General features: G+C 46.6%; 4 protein-coding genes and 1 long non-coding RNA gene across 17 annotated transcripts; 2 read left to right on the top strand and 3 right to left on the bottom strand.

The window, feature by feature from the left end:
* Window positions 1–413: 413 nt before the first annotated feature.
* On the bottom strand, window positions 414–2,564 carry CD14 (CD14 molecule). Its single transcript, XM_003980841.5, has 2 exons — window positions 2,320–2,564; window positions 414–2,230 (listed from the first exon to the last, which is right to left on the bottom strand). The coding sequence occupies exons 1-2, from the start codon at window positions 2,320–2,322 to the stop codon at window positions 1,109–1,111; spliced, it is 1,125 nt and encodes a 374-aa protein (XP_003980890.2). The 5' UTR covers window positions 2,323–2,564; the 3' UTR covers window positions 414–1,108.
* On the top strand, window positions 2,113–15,662 carry TMCO6 (transmembrane and coiled-coil domains 6). 13 transcript variants are annotated; one of them, XM_019833205.3, is made up of 14 exons: window positions 2,113–2,247; window positions 3,378–4,072; window positions 6,673–6,785; window positions 8,988–9,103; window positions 9,209–9,392; window positions 9,645–9,749; window positions 9,952–10,037; window positions 10,271–10,387; window positions 10,612–10,723; window positions 10,841–11,027; window positions 11,173–11,267; window positions 11,651–11,818; window positions 12,064–15,046; window positions 15,594–15,662. In XM_019833205.3, exons 3-13 carry the CDS (start codon window positions 6,765–6,767, stop codon window positions 12,175–12,177), a joined length of 1,305 nt encoding a protein of 434 aa, XP_019688764.2. In that variant the 5' UTR covers window positions 2,113–2,247; window positions 3,378–4,072; window positions 6,673–6,764; the 3' UTR covers window positions 12,178–15,046; window positions 15,594–15,662. The 13 variants fall into 13 exon arrangements, with proteins under 13 accessions (XP_019688764.2, XP_019688757.2, XP_019688752.2 ...); XM_019833198.3 differs by lacking the exon at window positions 6,673–6,785 and having other exon boundaries at window positions 3,378–3,524; window positions 3,912–4,072; XM_019833193.3 differs by lacking the exon at window positions 6,673–6,785.
* LOC123386130 lies at window positions 5,821–6,379 on the bottom strand. The gene is made up of 2 exons (XR_006599763.1): window positions 6,255–6,379; window positions 5,821–6,104 (listed from the first exon to the last, which is right to left on the bottom strand). It is a non-coding gene; the product is annotated as an uncharacterized LOC123386130 (long non-coding RNA).
* Window positions 12,527–14,853, bottom strand: NDUFA2 (NADH:ubiquinone oxidoreductase subunit A2). Its single transcript, XM_003980842.6, has 3 exons — window positions 14,615–14,853; window positions 14,378–14,484; window positions 12,527–12,737 (listed from the first exon to the last, which is right to left on the bottom strand). The coding sequence occupies exons 1-3, from the start codon at window positions 14,713–14,715 to the stop codon at window positions 12,646–12,648; spliced, it is 300 nt and encodes a 99-aa protein (XP_003980891.1). The 5' UTR covers window positions 14,716–14,853; the 3' UTR covers window positions 12,527–12,645.
* IK (IK cytokine) lies at window positions 14,907–25,751 on the top strand. Its single transcript, XM_006927662.5, has 20 exons — window positions 14,907–15,046; window positions 15,594–15,660; window positions 17,748–17,840; window positions 18,189–18,248; window positions 19,072–19,239; window positions 19,410–19,524; window positions 19,917–19,987; window positions 20,186–20,232; window positions 21,053–21,216; window positions 21,741–21,849; window positions 22,154–22,193; window positions 22,353–22,572; window positions 22,730–22,748; window positions 23,222–23,300; window positions 23,754–23,834; window positions 24,089–24,146; window positions 24,902–24,990; window positions 25,153–25,261; window positions 25,428–25,462; window positions 25,550–25,751. Exons 1-20 carry the CDS (start codon window positions 15,031–15,033, stop codon window positions 25,575–25,577), a joined length of 1,668 nt encoding a protein of 555 aa, XP_006927724.1. The 5' UTR covers window positions 14,907–15,030; the 3' UTR covers window positions 25,578–25,751.
* The last annotated feature ends 615 nt before the right edge of the window (window positions 25,752–26,366 follow it).

The following is a 26,366-nucleotide window of genomic DNA, read 5'->3' on the forward strand; positions in this document are numbered from 1 at the left end:
ATTCTCTGCATCTGTGGTCTGGTAACCTGTGTAACTCTCCCACCAATGTTACTTTGCATCCTTCATCCCTACCTGTGTGGCTCTAGATACTAGAGGGAAGCAGATCAGTGGGTTGTGGTTATTTATATCCCCCTCCCTTCCTTCTCCCAGCTCCTCTGTGAGGCAAGTGTATAGCTCTCTGATGGATGTGGCTGCCTCCTCGATGTACAGAAGAGACTCCTAGAAGGAACAATATGTCTTGGTCGATGCCCTGGGTCTCTGAAATAATGTGGTTTGGAGGGCACATGTGGTTAATTGCCCTGTGAAAGGTCTAAGAGGCTGTGAAGGGTCTAAGCTGTTATCCTATTTGCAATTCAAAGATCCAGCCAGCAAAAAAAAAAAACAAAAAAACAAAAAACAAAAAAACAGCCAGAAACAATTATACACACATTTACTAACATAATGATCAGATCTCTGGTTCAGACACAGAATGTTTAATGACAGCATCTTGCAACAGTCCTCTGTGCCCAAATTCCCCAATGACACAGTGGAAGCCAAAATACCTGTGTGTGCCAAGGGGCTTTACACAGCAGAAGAGAAACCCTGGAATTATGAAACCCAGAGCTTATGTAGGACAGGTGGCATAGCTGTCCCTTCTCCCGGGAGGGTGGGAGAGATAAAGAGAGAGAGAATAAGTAAGTGGCTCCGGTTTTATTGCCATTGACAGGGGGAGAAGCTGGCTCTTGGAAAGTGCACCACAGAGGAAACGTGCTGTAACTTGCTAGGCACGTTTCTCACTCAGATATCCTTTAACTCAGGTGCCAGTAATCTCTTCAGAAAGCTGGATTGCACCGAAACCTCTGTTTCTCACACACAGCCTAGACAGGCAATATTCCCTTCCCCTTGCACCCTTGAAGTTCTATTCTTAGGATGAAGAAAGTCTAAATATATCCAGCTCTGTGCCTAGCACATCACAACACCCAGTACACACATCTGTTGAGTAAATGGCATGAATCGTTGTTTCAGGTTTTAATGAACATGGGGCAGAGGGTTGGTTGATTAAGACGTTCTGACGAGGCTTCCCAGCAGCCAGGGCAATCTGAGCCAATTCATTAGTCTCTCCTGGGCTTTAGGCGAAGCCCCCCGCCCTTTGAAGCACCGCGAGGGTTCCGGACATCCCCACAGCCAAGGCCGAACGCGCACAGGCTTGGACCACGCCAGAGTTCATCGGGTCTTCTTGGTATTTGGGGGCTTCAGGGTCCATAAAGGGATTCCCGTCCAGTGTCAGGTTACTCACCTTGGGCAGCTCTTCTAGCCCCGGCACTCTGTTCAGCCTGTTGCACCTAAGATCTAGCACGCTGAGCTTGGCCGGCAGTCCCTTAGGCACCTGCTCCAGCCCAGCGAACGACAAGTTGAGAGAGTTCAGTGTGCTGGGCCAGACACATCCAGGAGCGCCTGGGGCGGTGGCGCGCAGCGAGTTGTGGCTGAGGTCTAGGCTGTGGGGTTGCACACCCGCCGCCGCCATGGCCACGCACACGCCGTTGGGCGTCTCCATCCCCGCGTTGCGTAAAGCCAGAGCCCGAAGGGCCGGGAATTTGTGCGGACAAAGAGCTGCAGTCAGTCCGTCCTCGCCCAGTCCGGGATTGTCGGATAAATCTAAGGTGGTGAGGGCCGGAAAGGTGCGGAGTTGGGAGCAGGGAAAAGCAAGCGAGTGTGCTTGCGCAATATTCAGTACTTTGAGGCCCGGCTTGAGCCACTGCTGCAGTTCCGCGAGCCAGGCACCTCCGGTTGCCCACGACACGTTCCGGAGACTGAGGGTGGAGAGCGCAGGCCCAGTGGCTTCCAGAAGAAGCGGCGGCATCGCGCCGGTTACCTCCAGGTTCTGGAGCGTCAGTTCTTTGAGGCGGGAATATGAGAGCGCACGCAGGAAGGCGACCAGCAGCACAGCAGGAACCTGTGCAGAGCCCACTGTGAGCCGCCGCAAGCGCAGAGCCTTGACCATGTCAGCATACTGCTTCGGGTCGGCGTCTGCGCCCTTTAGAAATTGTTCCAGGCTGCGGCCGCCGCCGTGGATCTCCACCTCGACGGCAGCCATACACTGGAAGGCGCTGGACCAGTCGGGCTGAGGATCCGTGAAGTTGCAGAAGCAGCGGACATCGTCGTCGTCCACTTCGCAGGGTTCTGGTGTGGTCTCAGAGACGCACAGCATTGGCAGCAGCAGCAGCAGCAGCAGCAAGCAGGGCGCGCGCACCTGGGAAGAGAGCGGAGGTCAGGGCGGCCCCAGCTAGTCCCTGGGGTTCTTCGAGTTGTTCCCTTTCGTCCCCAAGACCGTACACTCACCATGGTCGATTGGTGCTCGGAGACTCTGTCCTGGCAAGCTCAGGGAAGGGCTCTGGCTTCTTTCCTTGTGCAGCGGCACTCCCTGGTTTCTAGGCTCCCCACACGTTATCTGTCCTCTTTGGCGGCCTCTGAGAGTTTATGTAACCCTGGGGTGTCACTCTGTTACTTCCTTTGTGAACCCTGGTCACTCCCCACCTCTCTGCCACCCAACCGCTCTATGCACTACGGTTCTGGGAAATTTTGCAATGAGGGATTTTGCCAGGAGAGGGACTTTTGCAGGAAGGATATTGTAGGGCATCTGGAGTGCAATGCTCCAGGCAGTGCCCTGATGAGTCAGACACCCCAGGCTTGTTTGATAGTTATTGAGAAAGAAGGATCTCCAGTGCCGCAGGCCAGGACTCTTACCTCCCTCTGCCTCTATCCCAATGACTCAACTGGGGTAGTTTGCTTAACTTTTCTCTAGTTTTGGTGGTTACTATGAACTTACCAACACACCCAAATCCAATCACCTGAATATCCTCAGATATATAATTGGATATTTTGTGGAAGGAATTGCAAATTTCATCTGTTGACTCCAAGGGATAGGATGAGGTTCGTGAGAAGGAAGTAGGTCTGAAGAACAACTCTCTTCCTTTTTTTTTTTCTGCTGACTTGTTCTTTTTAAAACTTTATTAAGAAAGTAATAGCTTTCTTAAAAGTAGAAAGAAGTGTTTAACAGAGACACATTGGCCAAGTAGCTCCACCTCTTACAGTTTCCATGTTCTTATCCTGAAATTGAGAAACAAGGCATTTCTAACCCAGTTTGCCCCCTTGCACCTAGCTCTCCCCTCCCTTCCCCCCAACACAATTCCTGTGTCCTAGAAAGGAAAGGCTGGACCAATGTTGAATGAGGATTAATTAGTAACCTACCTGTTTTGCCAAGAAAAAAAAGCAAGTGTCCCAGAGGGTGGTGTAGGGGCTATGCCTCTATAACTGCCCTCACAGTTCTGCACCTCTGGATTCTGGGGAAAGAGCTATACAAAAAAAATGTTTGAATTCTCACTTCTCCTATTTTTCAGGAATGGCTTCACATCTGTCCTCATTCCAAACAGGGAGGCTTCATCAGGCCAGACTGCTCTCTGTGTGCCTTGTTGATCATGCCCTTATACCCTGAGCCATGCCCCAAAGCCAGGCCAGGTCACTGGTGCTTCCTTGAGGACCAAGATGTGAGTATAGCTCAGTGTTGAATACACTGACTCTGCAGTCAGACAGCCAGGCTTGGAATCCCAGCTCTACCACTGAGGTTGTAAGATTTGGGCAAGTTTCTGGGCCTCAGATTTCTGCGCTCCTGCTTTGTAAAATGGACCTAATGGTAGTACCTGTCTATGACTACAGAGCCACATCTATTAGAGTACTCCTGATGGTTATGTAAGGTCATCAAAGCCTCTGCATTCTGAAGACTCAGGGCACTGAAGCCTGGCTCCTTAGCAAACCCCATCATTTTGGGGAAAGCACTTTGTGGTGCAAATGAAGAGGGGCAATGATGGCTTGCAAAGATCACCAACTCACACCTTGATTCAACAAATATCTATCATTTGTCTACCAAATGTCAGGGCTGGTACAAAACCCAGGGATGCAGACATGGTCATCACACAGTCCCTCAAGTACTCCAGGAACTGGAAGAGGCAAACACAGACCCAGAGCTACAGTCCATAGAGAAGAGGACTCAGAGGGGAGAAACCAAGGACTTGTGGGAGCTGTGGAGAAAGGAACAGTGAGTACTGTATTAGAGAGGACATGGGGCTGTTGTTTACAGGATTGACAGTCTTGTTGGGCAGATAAGTGCAAAAAAAATCAGGGTGGGCAGCTGTAACTCTCTGAGCAGACATTTTGCCTGGTGACTTGTCTTACCTTCGCCACCAGGAGAAATATGTAGGTGTTAAAAGCAGCCTGTCCCATGACAAAGGAGATAAGACCCAGACCCTACCTCCAGCCAGAGCATGGTGCATAGCAGGTGCTCAGTAAATGGTTGTCCCGGAGCTGGATGGATGTTGAACCTGGAGAGATGTGGGGGCAGGATGATGGTCTGCAGATATTTAACTAGGTGATTTGTGGAAGAGATTGAAGGCAACTGACTCCAAGAGATGAAATTAAATTCTGGGGAAGGAAGTTGGTTTGAAAGTGCCAAATCTTAACCACTAGACTACCAAAGGAAGTTGGTTTGAAGAACTGTTCCCTTTCCTGGATTTGCTCTTTTATTTGCCAAAGTAATAGCTTTCTAAAAATTAGAGGCCTCCAGGGAAAGCTATTAGGTAAATGTTTTATAAATTACTGTTTCTCATTTTCAGTCATACCTAATGATTTCGGTAAGCTAATGTCCTGTCTTCTTAGGTACGCATCAAACCTGGCACACATTAGAAATCATACAAAGTCCTGGATAGTTTTCATTTAACTAATCGATAGAAAAACACTTATTTTCCTATTGTAAGTGTGAAGCTTTTTGATTGTTAATAAAAGAATCTACCAACCATCAAAAAAGTAAAATAAAATAAAAATAAAAATTGGAGGCCTCCAATAGAAATTTTTAAGTGCTACCAACACTCTACTTTCTTGGAATTTTGAAAGAGAGGAGACAACATCAAACGATTACACTGTAACTTAATGACAGCTGTGAAAAGGGTTATGAAGTATACATTGTTATAGGCTCTCATGACAGGGACGCAGATACAGTAGTTCTGAGAAGGGGACACTGTAATTGAGATCCTGAGGGTGGTGTTAATTAAGGGAAGGGTGCTTATTGGGGGTTGTGGAGCAGAGACAGGGCTCTAGGGAGGGTAACAGCCTGTGCAAAAGCCTGGAGAAGGAAGAAAGCAAGGGCTTGGAACAAAGAGAAGATCCCAGGAGAGATGAATTAGTTGAGGATCCCTTCCATTGAAAACTGGAGAGGTATGCAGGGATTAGACCATGCAAGGCTTACTTGGCCACAGTTCAGATTTCAGAGGTAAGGAACACAGTTTTTAAATTCACCAGTGTTTCCCCAGTGCCTGGTAGTTAATGGCACTCAAAATTTGGTTTAAGAATTACTTAACCCCCCAGGCGCCTGGCTGGCTCAGTTGCATTCTACTCTTGATTTCGGCTCAGGTCTTGATCTCATGGTTCCTGGGATCTAGCCCTGAGTGGGTGGGGCTCTGCTGATAGCGCAGAGCCTGCTTGGGATTCTCTCTCTCCCTCTTTCTCTGCCTTTCCTTCGCTCTTTCTGTCTCTTTCAAAAATAAATAAACATTAAAAAAACAATTAAATATTAAAAAAAAGAATTACTAGGGGCGCCTCGGTGGGTCAGTCGGTTAAGCGTGGGACTTGGGCTCACGTCATGATCTCACAGTCCATGGGCTCCAGCCCCACCTCCAGCTCTGTGCTGACAGCTCAGAGCCTGGAGCCTCCTTCAGATTCTGTGTCTCCTTTTCTCTCTTTCTCTGCCCCTCTCCGTAACACGCTCTCTCTCTCAAAAGTAAATATACATTAAAAAAAAAGAAGAATTACTTTTACTTAGAACAGGGAAATAATTATATTTGTCTCATTTTCTTTATACGTGTGTACTGGGGATAACTCATGATGGAGAACAATTCAATAAAGTAATGCGAATCCAGCGTTCATCAGTGAGAGCCGAGTTATTGGTGAAATCTTCCTAGAGGTTGGGGTAGTTTTGAATGTTCGTCTAGGATGTGTTAGGTATGGGGAGGTGGTATTTGCCGAGCGGAAGGTGAGGCACTGTCAGTCCAAGTCGAGGCTGAGTTTCTTTCCTAGAACTGGGAAGGAGAAAAACCGCGCTGTTCGGCTTTGCGTAAGCTCCTGGCTGCAGAGGTCCTACTCCGCCTCTAGCTTTCGCTCCGCCCCTCCCTGCCCCTGCCCCACCCCATTCTACTCTCCCTTCGCCCCGCCCCTCCATCGGTCGTTACCGCCTCTGTCCCCGCCCTGCTCCACAGCCTGGTCGCGCCTTCTAGCTCCTCCCCGCCTTCTCTTTGCGCCGTGCTCCGCCCACTCGCACCTCCTTTTCCGGCAAGCGCTGCGGTTGCGCGGTGCGTGCCATCTTTTAGGCTCGTGGAGCGCTTTGCTGGCTTTCTGCTTTGGGCGAATTTTATCCAGGCCCACCATGTGGAGCGGAAGGCAGGGTCGCCTCAGACCGGTGGGCTGCGTGGTAGAGGAGCTACGGTGCCGCCGACGGGAGCGGGAGGCAGGTGCTGGCGAGCAAGGGAGACGGCAGGATGCGCGGGGTGGCTATGGCGGTCGAGATAGGATAAGGAGGCTCCCGGGTTGGAGACGGGGTTCAGAGTCCTAGATGCCCCCCCTACGTTCAGCCGGCTTCTTTGCCCCCAGCACTGCGGAAGGCGCGGAGGGAACAGCAGCTGATCAGTAAGAGACTGCTGAGAGACGACGCGTCGGAGGAAGCCGAAGGGGGATGTGTGGCCATGATCCTTGGGGAAACTGAGGTGAGGCCACAGGGTGCACGGTGAGGTCGACACCGGCTGGCGCCAAATTCCTTTTGAGGTCCGCCCCACATCTGGACGCGGTCCCTTCACTACCTCCATCCATCCAGTGGGCCAAGCCAGAAACCGGTGAATCATCCTCGACAACTCGGTCTCTCATCCCCACACCGATACATCAAGTCTTAGTCGTTTTGAACATCTTAAGGAGCTTTGGCGTCCTTAACGTGCTTCACCATCGTGGTTAAGCCATCCTCTTCTCCGTGTACTCAAAATAGCCTTCTAACAGGTCATCTGTATCTGTGCTTGCCGCCTTCAAATTCATTCTCCATACATCAGACAGATGTGCCTTTTAAGAACACATAGAGACCGAAATCCTTCCTGTGACCTATAATGTCCAGCACTGTCTAACCTTTGCCTCCCTCCAACCTTACCAGTTTATTCATCTTAGCCCAAATTACCCGTTTTTAGGTTTTTTTGTTTTTGTTTTTTTGTTTTTTACTTATTTTTGGGAGAACGCAAGCCAGGGAGGGGCAGAGACAGGACAGAGGCTCTGAAGTGGGGTCTGGGCTGAAGCCTTACAGAAGCGATCCTGATGTGGGGCTGGAACTCACGGGGAGATCGTGACCTGAATATAAGTCGATCCTTCAATTGACTGAGCCACCCAGGTGCCACACCCCTTTTTAGTTCTTGAAAGACTGTATTAGGCTCTTTCCTGTCTCAAGTCATTTGCATTTGCAGCATCTAAAAGTGAGTCTCTTTTAGTATTGGCTTGACAGCCTGTTTGCAGAATATCGATCCTAATTGCTTGTTTATCATTTTTCCAACGAGACTTATTTATTTGTTTTTTAATGTTTATTTATTTATTAAAAAAAAATTTTTTTTTCAACGTTTATTTATTTTTGGGACAGAGAGACAGAGCATGAACGGGGGAGGGGCAGAGAGAGAGGGAGACACAGAATCGGAAACATGCTCCAGGCTCTGAGCCATCAGCCCAGAGCCCGACGCGGGGCTCGAACTCACGGACCGCGAGATCGTGACCTGGCTGAAGTCGGACGCTTAACCGACTGCGCCACCCAGGCACCCCAAATGTTTATTTATTTTTGAGAGAGAGACAGAGTGCGAGCAGGGGAGGGGCAGAGAGAGAGGGAAGGAGACAGAATCTCAAGCAGGCTCCAGGCCCCGAGCTGTTGGCACAGACCCTCATATGGGGCTTGAACGCTCAAACCGCAAGATCATGACCTGAGCCAAAGTTGGACACTTAGCTGACTGAGCCACCTAGGTGCCTCAGAACCTACACCCTATCTTAGTTGTTGTCATTGAAAACTCACATGTCTGTAGACTATCAAGGCATATAGTAGATGGTCAGTATTTAGTGAATAAGTGAATGAAATGATTAGTTTTACCTGATTTATTCATTCAGCAAGCATTGGGCATCCCCTTTGTTTATATTGTCTATGTTTACATATGTTGTTCACAAAGCACTCGTGCCTAGGTTCATTGGTTCATTGTGTGCTTACTTTATGCCAAGATACTGTGCTGGGTACTGAGGTACACAAAGATGAAGAGAATCCCTTTCTTTGAAGTGCTTGCAATAACCCAGTGAAGGAGACAGGTGTGCTAACCACCTGTCATGAAGGAAACATGAGGCACAATAGAAACCCCTAAATGTGCAAAAGGAAGCCAGGAAGACCTTACTTCTCAGAGGCAGTAACCGGAATAGAAATCTGAAGGGAGTGGAGGACCTGGGGAGGCTATCCCAGGCAGAAAAATGGATTGTGCAAAAGCTTGGAAGCATTAGAAACAAGTCATGTTATGCTAGGTGTTGGAGTATAGGTTGCACGGGGAGAATGGCTAGAGGGATAGGCTGTGCCAGACTGAAAGGTTTAAATGTTATCCTTGAAATAACCCCTTAAGAAGGCAGGAAAGATGTTATTCCCATTTTTCAGGTGAAAAACTGAGGTTTAGGTTTCTTGTAGAGAAGTGGCAGGGCTGGTATTAAACCCAGTTGTGATTCCCTCTTCTGTCTACCCTACTGCAAGATTGAGACTTACTAGCTATATTAGTAAGCTAGCTATATTAGTGTGACAAGTTCAAGGCATGGTGCAACATTGGAGTGCTCACAGGTGAAGTGGGCAGAGTAGGACTCATGTTTGCTTTCTGGCAACTTTATGTTGCCATCTCTTCTCTCCATGCCCTGTGCTCCAGATCCAGCATTTCCTACGATTAGCACAGCAGGGGACAGAAGAAAAGGAGAGAGAGAGGGCTCTGGTCAGCCTTCGTCGAGGCTTGCAGCACCCTGAGACGCAGCAGACCTTCATCTGGTCAGTGTGGGTGGTGTGAGTGGGGGCTGGGTCTCTAAGAGATGGACAGGAGTGTGGAGGGGATGGGCCACAGGCTGAGCAGGGCTCTGGTGCTCACTCATGTAGGCTGGAGGGCAGCATGCGGACCTTGGTCGGGCTTCTGACCAGCAACCAAGCCCTGTTGCAGCTTGAGGCCGCTCGGTGCCTTCATGAGCTCTCTCATTCTGAACAGTCTGCGGTGGCTGAGGCCTGCCTGCCAGCCACTTCCTACCTTCTCACCTACCTCTCCGGTCACAGCTCAGACTTTATAGTAAGCCTTGTCCCTTCCTACCTTGTTCTTGGCTTGGATTTAAAAATTATGCTTTTGGGTATAGTTTGACCTGGCACATAGGGGAAGAAGAAAACTTGTTTCCCCTGATGTCCATAGCCATACATATGCCCATCATCTTCCACTCCCTTTTGCCCAGAGCCTCGAAGACAACGCTGTTCCATCCTCCGCACTCCCACCCCCACCCTAGCCTGAGATAGGCTATGCCCAGTGCTTTTGTTGTCCCACTCTCAGGAGCTCTGTCTGTATACACTGGGTAACCTGATTGTGGAGAGTGAGGCTGTGAGAAGGCAGCTCCTGCCACAGGGCATTGTTCCAGCCTTGGCTGCCTGCATCCAGGTGAGCGTCCATCTACTGTCTCCCTCCTTGGGCAGCACTCCCCTCACTTGTCTCTACATGGTCCCCCTGCTTTGTTTAGGCAGCTTCAGCCTCTGCCCTATGCTAAGGGGTTGAAGGTCACAGGGAACCTTATGACGCGGTTTCCAGAGTCAGATCTGTACTCTGTCTACTTCTAGTACTTCTGTACTCTGTCTGCTTCTAGTCCCCCCATCTGACTGTGCTGGAAGCCCTAGGATATGCCTTATCCCAGCTTCTGCAAGTTAAGGAAGCTCCAGAGATGATCATCCCGTAAGTAAAATTGTGTCTGCAGATGTGCAGGTAGGTGTGACCCACTTTGTATTGTAACCCCTGGAGGTGTGATTGAGTCTTGTTTCCAAAGCTGTTGCACATTTTAGCTCAAGGTGTCTGGCTGGGAAGAGCTTTGGATTTGAATGCTTTCCCACCTGCTCTTAGGGTTTGGGAAGAATGACTGGCATTTTGGTTTCTGTGGTTCCCACTCACAGCTCTCCTTCTGCTGACAGCTCCGTCTTGGGCTCCACTCTCCCTGAGCACATCCTGCGACTGTTGCAACCTGGTCCAAAGCTGAACCTTGGGGTTGCTGTGGAGTTTGCTTGGTGTCTGCACTATATCATCTGCAGGTAACAAAGGCCTTTTGCAGAAGTCCCACAGACCTTCCCTAGGTCTCCCTAGGGATCCCTTCTAGGACACTCTTGTTTTTGAACTTTGGTTTCCGGAATTTCAGAGAGTTTTCTTCCTTCTGCAGTCCTCTTTACTTGGAGCCCAGGAAGCCTACAACCTAGGTCATTTGCCATCTTAAAGGTAGGATTGACTGAGTAGTGACTATTTGATTCTTATTGCCCAGCCAGGTCGACAATACCCTGCTTATCTCCCATGGGGGTCTGTCCACTCTGGGGTTGCTGCTATTGGACATGGCTGGAGCTGTCCAGAGAACAGAGGATACAGGACTGGAGCTGGTAGGTGAAGAGAACAGGTCAAGGTCTGGGCTACCTTTCTTCCTACTCTGTTCTTCCTTCAGTGCACAGGTAGCCCCTTCCTCCTTAGACCATACTCAGACCAACTTGTCTTTGCAGCTGGCATGTCCTGTGCTTCGGTGTCTAAGCAACTTACTAACAGAAGCAGCAATGGAGGTTGTGGGAGGGCAAAATCAGCTTGAAGACGAGCGTGTTGTGGCTGCCTTATTTATCCTTCTGCAGTTCTTCCTTCAGAAACAGCCCAGCCTACTTCCTGAGGGCCTCTGGTTCCTTAACAACCTCACTGGTATGTGTCATAATGTGCCTAGGACCTTTAGATACTGGACATACTTACTCACTGACTTGGCCAAGGTGGGTAGGATTGGGGGGGGGGGGCAGTTGCGGTTTCATTTCCCTGTTTGGGGACTCTACTGTGACATTTTCCCTTCTAGCAAACAGTCCTAGTTTCTGTACCTCCTTGCTCTCCATGGATCTGATTGAGCCCCTCTTGCAGTTGTTGCCAGTTTCTAACGTGGTGAGCATATTGGTAGGTATTGGGGTCACTTAAGTATGGGATCTGGTGCCAAAGTAAAAACAGTGGGAGCAGGCCTTTGCACTCAGAAGTACCCTTACCTGAGAGCTGGCAGGTGGTGTGGTATGGATGGCTTCAGGGCCAGACCAGTCTAGATGTGAATCCTTAAACGACTAGTTACTAACCTTGGGCAAATCAGCTTATCATCTTGAACTTTAGTTTCCTCGTGTGTAATTGGGAATAGCAGTCCTACCTGAGGGCAGCTGTAGGGATTACAAAACATGCATAGAAGTGCTTGGCATGGTGCCTGGCCATGTGGTCAGCACTCCATATTTTAGCGATCTTTAGTCTTTAGTTTTCATCCTTTGTGGGTACTGTGTATACATGTCTTTCTGCAGGTCCTCACAGTTCTGTGCAACGTGGCAGAGAAGGGTCCTGCTTACTGCCAACGTCTGTGGCCAGGGCCCTTGCTCTCCTGCTTGATTGGTACACTGGCCTTCCCTGACATTGAGGTAGTAGGCCAGAGTTTAGAGCTGCTGCAATTGCTGTTCCTCTACCAGCCAGAGGTGGGTTTTGGCCCTGGTCCCCTGTTCTGAGGCCTCTAGTCTCACTATGGCCCCTTTCCTTCCAGTCCTATCTCTAGTCAATTCTCTGGGCCTGGCAAGCCTATATGGACTCCAGGTCGGAACTTCCAGCCTCTTTTTGGGAAGGCTTTCTTCCAAATAGAGGTGGATTAACCCATAAGCCTGTAGGAATCAAGTGTTAGGGCACAGGGACCCAGGTATTAAATCCTGTTCTACCCTGCCCTTAGGCTGCTAAGGATTTTCTGCAGCAATCAGGGCTGCAGGTCCTGGAAAGGCACCAGGAGGAGGCCCAGCTCCAGGATCGTGTGCATGCTCTCCAGCAGACAGCTCTTCACCAGTGACCTTTTTGATGTCATTCTACTCATCACCACCACCCTACCCTTGCCCCAACTTTCTTGCCTATGGATCCCCCTTTGAGGTTTTAGAACGGTAATGGTATCTCCTGCTCTCTGCTCCTGTGTCTAAGCCAAGACTTTCAAAGCTCAGCTCTTCTTTGACCCAGAACTGTCCATATAGGACCAAAGGGGACTTGATGTGGGCCTGGAATCATCCCCCCCCCCCCCCCCCCGGCCATTAGCAGCTCGTGGTTTTTGAAGGGACAGAATAAAGTTTTATTTTTACATTAAACTGGTTTGTCCCAGTGGTTGCACAATAAGGGGTGGAGGGGAAAATAAGGGCATCCAGAGATGGTATTTTTCAGCACAAGCTTTATAAATAACAGAAGAACACATTTTCCCCACATTTTACTCAGTCCAGCATAGTCCAAGCTTTGGGGCTGTTGCTCTTAACAATCAGTGGAGGCTTCACCTTCAGGCTTTGCCACTTAGCACATTCTCCATGGCTCTGGTTACTTGATCAGCACTGAAGTTATTCAAAGAGACATTCTTCTCTTGGCCAAATGCTGAGGAGACAGAGAAGTAATTAAATATCCAATATGCACTGAGGGGGTACTAAGATATTAATAAAAGGTCTTTGTCTTTAACTTACAGTTTTGTGAGAATAGGAAAAGTAATGAGATATCACCAAGATGTATTTGGGATGCCTAGAATTTATCCATTGGGTGTCAAACACCTCTAGGAAGCACAGGTCTGACTAGAATTTTGGCTGATTCTGGGTGGCCACAATGGGAAGGAAGGTGTTTCGGGGCAGTTTTTAGGGGCCTGGTAGGTATTTACTATTGAGCAGTTTGCATGGGCCTAGCCTTGGCTAGGTGCCAAGTCTATGGCTCCCATAGTCCTAGTATAATACACTCATCTGTATCCATCTCCTCTAGTCTATTGACTTTTTACTCCCCATTTAAAAAAAAATGTTTATTTATTTTGAGGGAGAGAGAGACACAGTGCGAGCAGCAGAGGGGCAGAGATAGAGGGAGACATAGAATCTGAAGCAGGCTCTAGGCTGTGAGCTGTCAGCACAGAGCCCAAGTGGGGCTCAAACGCACCAACTGTGAGATCATGACCTGAGCCAAAGTCAGATGCTTAACCAACTGAACCACCAAGGCGCTCCCTCCCCAGTTTTTAATACATACTGCAGTTACCCACTGTTAGAACCAGTCTACCTTAAGTGTGATTTTATTTTCTCCTGTCATTCCTAGGCAAAGGTGTAGTTAAAAACTGTGACCACAATACCATTATTCAGTAAGTCTTATAGGTACTGTGTGCCTGCTATGTGTCAAGCAATTTAATTTTCAGATTATGGAAAACTTAAATTGGGAATATGAGCAAAAGGTGCTAAGGGCATTGTTACATAACTTGCCAGGGAATTCCTTATTGAGGAGGTGATACACATATTCAGACCTGAATAACAACAACCTGAATTACAACTAGCTAGCCATGAAAATCTGGTAGAAGTGCATCCTAAAAAGGGGGAACATGTGTAAAAGGCTCAACTCTGTTGTATCCTAGCTGCATAACCTTAGTTATGTTCCATAAAAAAATTTTTTTTTGGTAAGCTCCACACCCAATGTTGGGCCTGAACTCAACCCCCACATCAAGAGTCACATGCTCTTTTGACTGAACCAGCCAGGTGACCCTGCTGCATCAAAATTTTTATTCATCCTTCTCATCTCTACAATGAGAAAAAAAACCAAACACCCGTCATATGATTAATGAAGATTAAATGAGATTTAGGCAAGAAAGCACTCAACACACCTTAGCATTAATTACTCAACAGAATCATCTTAAGTTTTTGTTACTGAGATTCTCACACTACCAAGCATAGCACTGCCCGCACCTAATGTGTAAGGACCCACATCGATGGTAATTGACTAGCATCTCTTCTTCCCCATCTGAACCCCGTTCTGAATTACGAAAACAGCTCTTGGAATTTACGCAGTACCGGGCCCGTCTCCACACCTATGCTACTGGAGACAGGAAACTTCCTGTAACCGTGCAAATGTGAATTTATCTGAAACAACCTCAAAAGCAAGGACGAAGTCCGAGCTCCAGTCTCCCTACAGATTTCTGCTTGACCCCTGGATGACTTTGTCTCTTCAAACCATTGTTCTGCCGAGCTCCTAGACCGCCCGCTTCCCGTGCTCACCGTAACGGGCCCAGAGCTTGGGCTGCACATCGGAACACTCGCGAATTAGGATTGGCAGGTCAGGGTTCGCCTTCTTCAGCTCCACATAGTGTTTCTCGATAAATTCCCTGTGGGGGGAGGGGGGGCGGGAGAGAGCTGTGCGTGCTATCTACGCGCCGGCCTCCCCAGACAGCCGGGAGACAGAGGTCATGACCTGGGAACCCCGAAGCTTACCGGCCCCACTACCTTGCGCCTCACCTGACGCCCTGACTGCCAGGCGAGCGCTGGCACAAGTGGACGCGAATTTCACGCAGGCCCAGTTTTGCCCGAATCCCGCGACTGGCTACAGCCGCCGCCATCTCCGCTAGCGCTTAACTCCCCGCCCTAGGACTTCCGGTCATGTTCTCTAATCCGACCAATCGCGGACCCTCCAGTTCCCGCGATATTTAGATGACGCAGGGGGGAAGGCTAAAGTTTAGCCAATGCCTTAAAAGCATTGCCAAGGAAACGTTCCGGTTTTTGTCCAATTTCTGGGCTAGCTGGCGGTGGCGGAAAGGTTGCGGAGCGCAAAGCACTGTGGGCTGTTCCTGAGGTGCATTGTGGGAAAAAGCTTGTCGCTGCTGTGTTGTCGCTGGAGCTTTAGTCATTGGTGGCGTTGAAACACCGCAGTCGAAATGCCAGAGCGAGACAGTAAGGCTCGGGTCATCTGTTCTTTATTACCTTCAGGACTTGGGACACTTGGCGTGTTGTTTTCGCCTCAGTTCTTAAGCCCTGTGTGGAATCTGGGGGGTGGAGAGAGGGCGGGGTGTGACGCTGGAATCTGGCGAAGCCGTTGGGTCCCGAGTGAAACCGGGAATCTCCGGACTGTTGTCTCTAAGCCTTGTCCTTGCCCCAAGTGACAACGGATGGTTTATCTGTGAACTATCCCCTATCCCCAGCACTTAATCTTGAATTGCGCCAATTTATCTTTCACGCAGTATCTTAGATGTCATCTTCAGGAAGTCTTTGCTGATCCTCCAGCGCTGGTTTAGGGGCCCTCTCTGCACCAACAGCTCCTTGCATTTTCTCACTTCGGCACATAATTATGATCTATTGTCACTGTCTTTGTTCTTACCGTTCTTCCTCACTATATTGTGAGCAGTTTGACGTGAAAACATCTGTATTGTTCGCTGATACATTCCAACTTTTGCACAGGGCCTGACACGAAAGAGATTTAAGTGCCTATTATTTTTCTTAGGTGAGCCTTTCTCCAACCCCTTGGCTCCAGATGGCCACGATGTGGACGATCCTCACTCCTTCCACCAGTGAGTGTTTCAGTATGGGACTATGGGAATGACCTAGGGGGCAAGTAGAGTGGTGTGGTGACAGTGAAAAGAATTCTAAGTTGCAGCAAGGATGGTCCAAAAAATTGTGCCACTTGCTTCTTTATCTCTGTGAACTTTAGCTGGATCAGGTCAATTGCATCAAAGTATTAGAGAGGAAATTCTGGCCGGGAGGGTGCTAGTTTTTAAAGTTAATGTTTAATTGCATATGATACAGAAGTTGATTCTTGTAGAAAACTAAAGTAGAAATAAGGGTAAATAACATCCCCAGTCCCTTTCTTAGAGGTAACCACTGTTCCTTTTTTACTTGTCTTTTTTTTCCTTTTTTTTTTTTAACATTTATATACATACTTGCATGTCTGAGGAAAATATATTATTACTCTATAATTTGAAGTCTTAAAATTAAATGGTACGGTGTTGTGTATATATATCATTTTGCCACTTGGTTTTCCCCACTCCATATCTTGGAGATTATTATATATTTTTTTAAGTTTATTCAGAGAGAGACAGAGAGAGGAAGGGAGGGAGGGAGGGAGAGAGGGAGGGAGAGGGAGAGAGAACACCAGTAGGGGAGGGGCAGAGAGAGAGGGAGAGAATCCCAAGCAGTCTCTGCACTGTCAGCACAAAGCTGATGTGGGGCTTGAACTCACGAACCATAAGATCATGACCTGAGCCAAAGTCAGAAGCTTAACCAACTGAGCCACACAGGCACTGTTTGGAGATTATTTTCATGGCAGTAACAAGGACTCCCTTCTTGACCAGATTTTCATCAGGCTTCTCTAGGGTCTGTTTTTGACTAGGACTGTTGGGCTCCTGTTTATCAAAGAATGCTGTTAAGCCAGTTTATGGAGAATCCCCTTAAGTAATGAAGTAGGTCCAGTCAGGGTCCTTTTTCTACCCTTGATGCTTAAAAGTTCCTTTTAGTAATTTTTTTTTTTTATGTTTATTTATTTTTGAGACAGAGAGAGACAGAGCATGAACAGGGGAGGGGCAGAGAGAGAGGGAGACACAGAATCTGAAACAGGCTCCGGGCTCCGAGCTGTCAGCACAGAGCCCGACGCGGGGCTTGAACTCACGGGCTGCGAGATCATGACCTGAGCCGAAGTCGGCCGCTTCACCAACTGAGCCACCCAGGCACCCCAGTAATTTTTTATAAGTTTCCAGTTGTCCCAGTGTATATTCAGAGTTGAGTGTCAGTTCCTCTCCCCTATTGCAGTAGTTTTTATTCCTATGACAGTAGTCTTTTTTTCTTTTTTTTTTTTTAAGTTTTTTAATTTATTTATCAGAGAGAGAGTGCATGCCTGAGAGCAGGCGTTGGGCAGAGAGAAGGGGAGAGAGAGGCAGGTTCCATGCTGTCAACACAGAGCCTGATGCAGGGTTCGAACCCATGAACTGCAAGATCATGACCTGAGCTGAAGCTGGACACTTAACCAACTGAGCCACCCAACTGCCCTTACTATGACAATAGTCTTGAACAGTGTCTTCCTTGGGAACACTTAGCAGGATTCTTTGCTAAAACTGGGCACAGCAAGCCCAGAAAGAGCCCGACTGAAGTTTGGCCAAGGAGTAAGTCTTTATCATTGTACCAATTAAAATTATCTCTTATACCATTGTTGCTATCTACCCCACATTTGAGAAACGTGATTTAATTAGTCTCTAGTTAATATACATTTAGGTTGTTTCCAAGTTTTTATTATCTTCATATCCGAAACTGAACCTTTTTTACAGGCCTTCTAATATACCTATGTCAGTAATTAGCAAAGCTAAATATAGGTGAATGGAGTTGCTAGGTCATAGGAGATACACATGTAAATTTTGATACTGCCAACTTGTCCTCATATTGGCTGTACTGACTTATATATGTTCCCTTCAGCAGAATGTTTACTTCCCACATTCTCACTCATACTTGATTTATCAGACTTTTTAATTGTTAACACTGTGATGCATTAAAAGTGGCATGTTTTTGTCTTAGTTTGTATTTTCATGGTTTCCAGTAAAATTAATCTTTTTTTACATACTTCTTTTCCAGTTTTTACTAGGTACTCATTTTTAAAATCTTTGCCTTCTAGGTCAAAACTCACCAATGAAGACTTCAGGAAACTTCTCATGACCCCGAGGGCTGCACCCACATCTGCACCACCCTCTAAATCACGTCACCATGAGTAAGTTCTGGGGTCTTCCAGCCTGTCTCTTATTTCCTTCCTATGGAAAATCTACCAAATTAGATGTCTTAGGAACTGGAAGTCTAGTTATTTTTGAAGACTGTGATTCTGATTGTCTCCTGCTGGAGATTGAAGCTCCAGTGGAGACTGGGGTGCTTTAGGAACTCAGAATGTTCCACATACCACTTGTACTACTAGAGTTGCTGCTGGTGCTTAAATGGACAGAGGTCCATTCCAGCCCTATGCACTCAGATACTGGGGTAGATATTGGGGAATATATGATTTTAATAGTGCTTCAGGTGGTTGTGATGTTTTCTAACGCTGTCATTGAATTTCTTTGTCTTCTAGGATGCCAAGGGAGTACAATGAGGACGAAGACCCCGCTGCACGAAGGAGAAAAAAGAAAAGGTGAAGGAAGGATGGAGGAGTGTTGGGCTTTAAGTGTTGGATAGTATTTGGGGGAAAGGAGTAGGAGGTAGTAGTAGGAGCATAAAGATTAACATTTTCCTTTATTATTTTGAGGTTCTGTGCTTCACTGGAGAGGAGGGATAGAGTGGCAATTTAGGACTCTGGAGTCAGCCTGCAGTATTTTAATCTTATCTTTACCAGTTTCTAGCTGGATAGCCATGGGCATATTGCCTAACCTTTCTAATAGTATTCTCATGGGTAGAACAGAGAGTGATTTCACAACTTTTTATCAGGTTGTCATGAGGATCAGCTGCGATATAAGTGCAGCTGATATAAGTGCATATAAGCACTTAGCACTAGTGCCTGGCATATGATAACCACCCAGTAATACTTGTCTACTGTTATCACCATCATCATCATTATCATCATTATTCATTTCTATGATACTAAAACTTCTGGACCTGGTATTTTGCTGTTGCTTTCTTTCGGGGGAGGACCAGCAAGGAATGACTGACTTTCAGTTGAAATTTGGAAGGTGATAAAAATTTAGATAACTTCCTAGTTGCCCTATGGAAAAATCTCTACAGAGTTGGGTGGCATTGAAGAATTCTGAATTGACAGAATGTCCTGAGGTGGCATTGAAACACTGCGATCTGGAAGATGCTGTAGTTCTGATTTTGAGAACTGTCAAGAGGTGGCCAGCAGTTCTATCAGGACATATATGAGTTTTCACCAGAGAGTTGGAGGAAACAGGCAGGAACAATTCTGCTGACCTTGGGATAACAGCTGGTGAGCTTTACGCATTGCTTTTCTCTTGTCACAGTTATTATGCCAAGCTTCGTCAACAAGAAATTGAGAGAGAGAGAGAACTAGCAGAGAAGTACCGGGACCGTGCCAAGGAACGGCGAGATGGTGTAAACAAAGATTATGAGGAAACTGAGCTAATCAGTACCACAGCTAACTACAGGGCTGTGGGCCCCACTGCTGAGGCGTGAGTACCATGGCAGCCAGGGTGTGATTCCCTAAGCATTCCAGAGTCCTGCAATCACAGTGTGAGTTCTACCTAACACTTTACCCACTTTGGAGCCTCAGCTGAGCCATTTCAAGAGGGACTTGAAGACATAAAAGACTATTCTAATGTGGTTCTCTTTCCATATATAGGGACAAATCAGCTGCAGAGAAAAGAAGACAGTTGATCCAGGAGTCCAAATTCTTGGGTGGTGACATGGAACACACCCATTTGGTGAAAGGCTTGGATTTTGCTCTGCTTCAAAAGGTGAGCCTTGGTGGGTGGGTGGAGAGTAATTCTAGAGTGCTGAATGCTCTTGTACAAGCCTTTCCAGGTGAAGGAGGGAGACTTCTGTTAGTCCAGACCATGTAGAAGGGCTAATGGTGGCTCTTGTTTAGGAGTAATTACTATTCATCCTTCAAGTGATCACCTAGGTATGGTTAAGCCCCATTCCTCACCTCCTACTTCCTGTACCTTTGCATAGCTCTTCTATTTCACTTATCATAGTTACCACATTTTGCTGTCTCTTCTGCTGTAAGCTCCCTTAGGGCAAGCACTGTATTGACTTATTTAGTATTGAGTCCTTAGTTCCTGGTACAGCAAGGTGTATAGTGGTGTTAGGTAAATGTATGTAATATGAATAAATGTCTAAACTCTAGGTACGAGCTGAGATTGCCAGCAAAGAGAAAGAAGAGGAAGAACTTATGGAAAAGCCCCAGAAGGAAACCAAGTAAGTAAACATTGTGGAGAGCTTGAGAGTTTAGAAAAGTGGGACTTAAAGTAGGAACACTTTGGATTCTGTGTCTCCCTCTTTCTCTGCCCCTCCCCTGCTTTCACTCTGTCTCTCTCTCAAAAATAAATATTAAAAAAAAAAAAGATAAAAAAGTAGGAACACATTTAGCAAAAAAACTTATTTTTATCTTTCTAGGAAAGATGAGGATCCTGAGAACAAAATTGAATTTAAGACACGTTTGGGTGAGTACAGAATTTCTACGCTAAAGGTTATACATTTTAGGTGAATTGTAGGGACTTAATGCTCTGAGCAGGATATGCTTCTCCTTTCCCTCAACCTGCTTTCCTCTATCTTGCCCCCAGAGTAGCTAGTTCTTATAAAATGCTCTACTAGAAATTGGATGTGGACTTAGTCATTTCATGTGTATAAGTTATTAATGTCTCCTCAATTATGTTGGAAGCTGTTTCAGATTGTGGTTTATGCATTAAGGGAAATAGCTCGTAGCTTATGTGTTAAAGGAGGTAGCATGGTTGGTGATTAAAAGCTCAGAATTTGCAGTCTGAGACCTGGGTTTGAATCTTGGTAATGAAACTGCACTAGGCATGTGATATTAGGCACCTGACTTCACTTCACATTACCTGTTTGTCTGCAAAAATGGGGCTAATTCACCTCATGGGATTATTGGGGCAAAGAAAAGTAGTTTATGCACCGTACCTATCATGTTAAGCATCTTTCTTCCTCACAGGGCCTAATACAATGTGAGGCACATAGTGCTCTTGAGAAGACTTTGTAAAAGACTGGATAGGAGCTCAGGCTTTGGAGATAGACTGCCTGGGTCCCCTTCTTTATTCTGTTGCTTGGTAGCTATATGATTCTAGGTAAATCATTTCACTCTCAACTTTTGTATCTTTATCAGTTAAAAGGAGATAGTAAGGCACATCTTATAGGGCTATTGTGAAGTTTGAGTGGAGGCTGGCACAGAGTTAAGCACTTGATAAATGGCAGCTGTTAATTGTAGAAGGTTCTCAATGGCTATGCTTGCTGCTCGTCCTGTTTTTGTAGGGCGCAATGTTTACCGCACACTGTTTAGGAGCAAGGCATATGAACGCAATGAGCTGTTCCTGCCAGGCCGCATGGCCTATGTGGTAGACCTGGATGACGAGTATGCAGACACAGATATCCCCACCACGCTTATCCGCAGCAAAGCAGATTGCCCCACTATGGAGGTAAGTGACTTGAGAGCCTCTTACGTGAGCCTTAAACCTGGGAACCAGCCTTGATTCTGCCCTGGGTCTCATCCACCACATTTAACCCATCACTGAGTCCTGTCCACTTTTCACTTTCCACAGAATCACTTGAATCTAAATTTCAATTTAGATTCACTGGAGTGATTTTTACAAATGGCTGGTGTGATCTTTTTCAACATGTACATTTTTGCCTCACCACTATTGAGAAGCTTTCAGTGATTTCTCATGGAGAAATTGCCCTTGCACCTTTTGGCCTTCTGAGCCACTTTTCACCATGATTCCCTGTTGTTGTTCTCCAGGGAATCCCAGCTCTCTTGAACATGCTAGATTCACTTTTGACACAGATCTCTTTGTATATGCTATTCTGTTTGCCTGGAATCTCCTGTAACACCTTTGTCTGTTTTCACCTAGTTGGTTATAATTTGTCCTTTAGTTTGTTAAGTGAATGAAGTGAAGAGATTCTTGCTCTGTGGGATAATATCCTTGCTACTTGGGGTTTTCAGGCCCAGACAACACTGACTACAAATGACATCGTAATCAGCAAGCTCACCCAGATCCTTTCCTACCTGCGGCAGGGTACCCGCAATAAGAAGCTCAAGAAGAAGGATAAAGGTAACCTGGAGAGTTAGGGAGAGAAACCTTAACTCTGGAGGGGCATTTGAGGGTGGAACCATGGTCTGCTGGAGCCTTCTGTGTCTAGAACATTGGGGGGCTCCTGGAGAGCAGCAAAAAATGAGAGCAATAGAGCATTAACTTGGCTCACCCAGAAAGCAGTGGTCAGCTTTGAGACTTGATGGGGGAGAGTATTGGGAGATTTTATTGTCCCACCTTCTAAACAGATGGGCATTCAGAGCTGTTTAGGCTAAGTGGGAATCAACTTAGGAATATTTTGTTCACTACTCTCTTTATATCTTAGGGAAGATGGAAGAGAAGAAGCCCCCTGAAGCTGACATGAAGTATGTATTGTAGCACCGTCACCTGATGTGAGGGAGGAAGGAGCTCTTTGTTTCTTGTTTTTGGCATTTTGGGGAGGCCTTGGTGTGAGAATCTGGAGAAATGGCCAGGGAGAGTGGAAGTGGTGTGACTTTGGCAGCTAGGGATCTCTGTTTTTCTAGTATATTTGAAGACATTGGGGATTATGTGCCATCCACAACCAAGACTCCTCGGGACAAGGAGCGGGAGAGATACCGGGAACGAGAGCGTGATCGGGAGAGAGACAGAGACCGTGACAGAGAACGGGAGCGAGAACGAGATCGGGAGCGGGAGCGGGACAGAGAGAGAGAGGAAGAGAAGAAGAGGCACAGCTACTTTGAGAAGCCGAAAGTGGATGATGAGGTGAGATAGGACCCTGGTACGGAGTGGTAGAACTGCCCATCTCTGTGCCTGCCCAGCCAGGTAGGGTAGGGAGTTGATTCAGGGATTAGTCAAGTGGGGAGGAATGAGTGTAAATCCCTCACGGTGATACTCACTTCAGTTTCTCTTTTCTTTCCAGCCCATGGACGTTGACAAAGGTGGGTTGTATCTGAGACATCTTGAATTAGCTCTGGTGGTCTTGCTTTGCCCTGGGCTGAGAGTCTATCCTAGAGTTCAGAGCTGGCAACGGTTGGGATTGTGGGACTTCTGGTCTGGGTTCTCATTAAGATCCACATCTTGCTTCATGGAATAGAAAGAAGAGGAGTCTGGAGTTGCCTCCCTCTTCCTGGGCAATGGCAGGCATATTTGCTCTGTTAGATACAATTCCTCCAGCTTTGCGGTTCTGAAAGACGTGAGGCAGGTCTCATCGGCCGTATTCTTTGTACACAACCCCATTTCACCCAGAGTAGCTCATTATTAGTTGAAATTTGATTAAAATTATGTTAACTAAAAGAGAGTTTTTTCTGTTACTTAAAAAATGGTTTTATGAAAACAGGTTAGAAGTGTGTGTGGAAAAGAGGTCGAAAGTTCCTTGTTTGACATTCTGAATAGAGTTCCCTTTCCCCCCCAGGACCTGGATCTGCTAAGGAGTTGATCAAATCGATCAATGAAAAGTTTGCTGGATCTGCTGGCTGGGAAGGCACTGAATCATATCCTTTATTTCACTATGTTGTTGGATTCTAGAAAACTGTTGTCCTGTTTCTTTCCAATTCCACCTACCTCCCTGTTTCCCCACAACCCCTGGCTCCCATCCTGCCTCTTACCTCTTATGGTGAATTTTGATAGAATTTTGCAGTCATTGTGACTTCCCCTTTTTTCCCCACATTTGTTCTTTTTTTTTAAGGTATTATTATTTTTTTTAAGTTTATTTCAGTAATCTACACCCAGTGTGGGGCTTGAGCTTAACGACCCTGAGATTAAGAGTCACATTCTCTTCTGACTGAGCCAGCCAGGTGCCCCATGCCTTTCCCATTTCTCAGAGGATTCACACAAGCTCACAGCCTTCTCCTCACAAGTTTTCATGTTGGGGCTTCTAGGCCTTGGCCCTTCCTTCTTGAAGCTTTTCTGCTATAGGTAGAATTATTTTCTTTGACATAGCGTATGCTGAAGAAGCCAGAGGACAAGAAGCAGCTGGGAGACTTCTTTGGCATGTCCAACAGTTATGCTGAGTGTTATCCAGCCACGTATGTGAGACTGTTAAAGAAGGGAGGCTGGGATAATTGGACAATAAGTTGTGGGGAGGGGGATGAGGTGGAAATTTCATTAACTTGGACCCACGGGTACTTATTTGGATGAACTGTTCTTTGAGGCTCTGGGTGGGAGGTCTGGGGGTGGTGGTTGTCATTTCTAGGCTTATGGCATCTTAGTTGGGTGGGTTTCTGGATAAAGCATAGGAGTATGGGTCTGCACCATCTCTTTAACTGTTGCTTCTCTCCAGGATGGATGACATGGCTGTGGATAGTGATGAGGAGGTGGATTACAGCAAAATGGATCAGGTGTGGAGTTGGAAGGATGGGTGGGGATTTGGGGGTAGTTACTCTTCAGCAGTATCCGCCCCCCCCCCCCAAAAGATCTGTGTCTCGTTTTCTGGGCCTTAACTTTTCCTCCACTGCAGCACTAAGAACAGCAGCATTGTGAGGTCATGAGAAGCTTAACCTTTAACGTATCTGTCCAGAAGCAAATGAGATATGCCCAAAATAGATTTATTTCCTACAAAATGCCAGGCTTTGATTTCTGTACTAGGCAGTAAGCAAGCCTTTAGTGCATAAAGAGAAAGGGTAGGAAGGAACTTCAGTCTTGAGAAAAATAACTGAATTTTATTCTAGCAGGATTGAAATGTTCTTTTCTGTCTTAAAAACAAAAATACCTTAACAAATAATACCATTAATGGTGGCGAAATTTCAACTAGTTTTTCCTTGTTTTTACTGCAGTGGTTGAGCATGGTGTAATTCCATCTTGGAGAATTGCTGAACCCTGGCTCTGCCAAGTTTTGTGACCTTGACAACTTATTTTACTGCTTATGCTTCAGTTTCCTCATCGAGAGAATTCGGAGGAATATGGTTGTTTTTTAATAGAGTTTGAGGAAATTAAATAAGTGTTCAGTATAATGTCTGGTACATAGTAAGCATTTATTAGGGTGGGATTTATGAATGATGAAACAAGATTGTGGGAGAACCTGGCTTTATTAAGGGCTAAAATTCTGTTTCCACTGACATTTCTAACTTCCCTGTTCTCACTGTGTCTCTAACAGGGTAATAAGAAAGGCCCCTTAGGCCGCTGGGACTTTGATACCCAGGAGGAATACAGCGAGTATATGAACAACAAGGAGGCTTTGCCCAAGTGAGTTGTACTAAATATGGCCAAAGATTGAGGAGAGGGATGATGATGGGCCAGCCTTCACCAGAACAGGTTCTCTGGTCACAGGGCCATCTGGGAACACCTTGCTACTGCTATGCAACCTCTGATGCCTTCTTTCTCCCAAATGTCCTTTATTGTTCTCAGAGCTGCATTCCAGTATGGTATCAAGATGTCTGAAGGGCGGAAGACCAGGCGCTTCAAGGAAACCAATGATAAAGCAGAACTAGATCGCCAGTGGAAGAAGATTAGTGCAGTAAGTGAGACTGCCTCTTAGGTGGACTTCATCTGAGGGAGACAATGGCCCACAGATGCAGGAACAGGCAGGGGGTTGGAGAGCAAAGGAGAGCGGTCAGACTTGTGTCTTAGGTGAGCTTAGGCTCACAGCCTAACTGTTGTGTGTTAACTGTTCTTTTTTGTAGATCATTGAGAAGAGGAAGAAGATGGAGGCCGATGGGTGAGCAGTAGCATTTTTCCTCTGGGGCACTGTAATAATTGGTTAGAGTACTGATCTTATGCCAACTCCTTTTTCCTTCCATTGCAGAGTTGAAGTGAAGAGACCAAAATACTAATCTCTGGTTCCAACTGCAAAAAGATTCACCACAAGGATGTGCTTGCCACTGTTTGCTTTCTATAATTCCCCAAAGAGTTGCAAGGTGTCTTTCTGTGAATGTATATAAAATGTTGTATAATCATTTAGTTCCATTAAAACTGGTCAACCTGGGGGCACCCTGGGTGGTGCAGTCTGTTAAGTGTCTGACTCTTGATTTCAGTTCAGGTCATGATCTCATGGTTTGTGGGATCAAGCCCTGTGTCTGGGCTCCGCTCTGACAGCGTGGAGGCTGCTTGGAATTCTCTCTCTCCCTCACTCTCTGCAAACGCTTCCCCCCTGCTCTCCCTCTCTCTCTTAAAATAAATAAACTTAAAAAAAAAAAACCAAAACCTTGTTAACCTGCTATGTTGTCTTCTCTGTGTTCAGCATCCTCCTTTCAGGACCCCTGAATCACCAAGAGGAATTCCACTGATTGTGTAAAATGTACATGTGGAAAGTTAGCTCAGACCTTCTTTAAGCCGTGGTTCTAGATTGCTGGATAAGGATCCTAGCCAAGACACCTAGTGGAGAAGGACGTAATGACCTCACTGATGGGCAAGAGGTAAACAGGAACATAAGGATGATTGGTCTCAAATAACAGAGGCATTCAGGCCCATATGTGGCCTATTCTTAGGACAGAGATTCCCTGGGAATTAGGGTCCACCCAATGGGCTACCAGTCTGATTTCAAGGTTGTGCAGGACTAAGCTCTAGGTGAAGGTACCTGAGGACAATCATGGGAATAAAAATGAATTTATACCCCCCCCCCC

This window comes from Felis catus, chromosome A1 (genome assembly GCF_018350175.1).
Source record: "Felis catus isolate Fca126 chromosome A1, F.catus_Fca126_mat1.0, whole genome shotgun sequence".
Classification (NCBI taxonomy): domain Eukaryota; kingdom Metazoa; phylum Chordata; class Mammalia; order Carnivora; family Felidae; genus Felis; species Felis catus.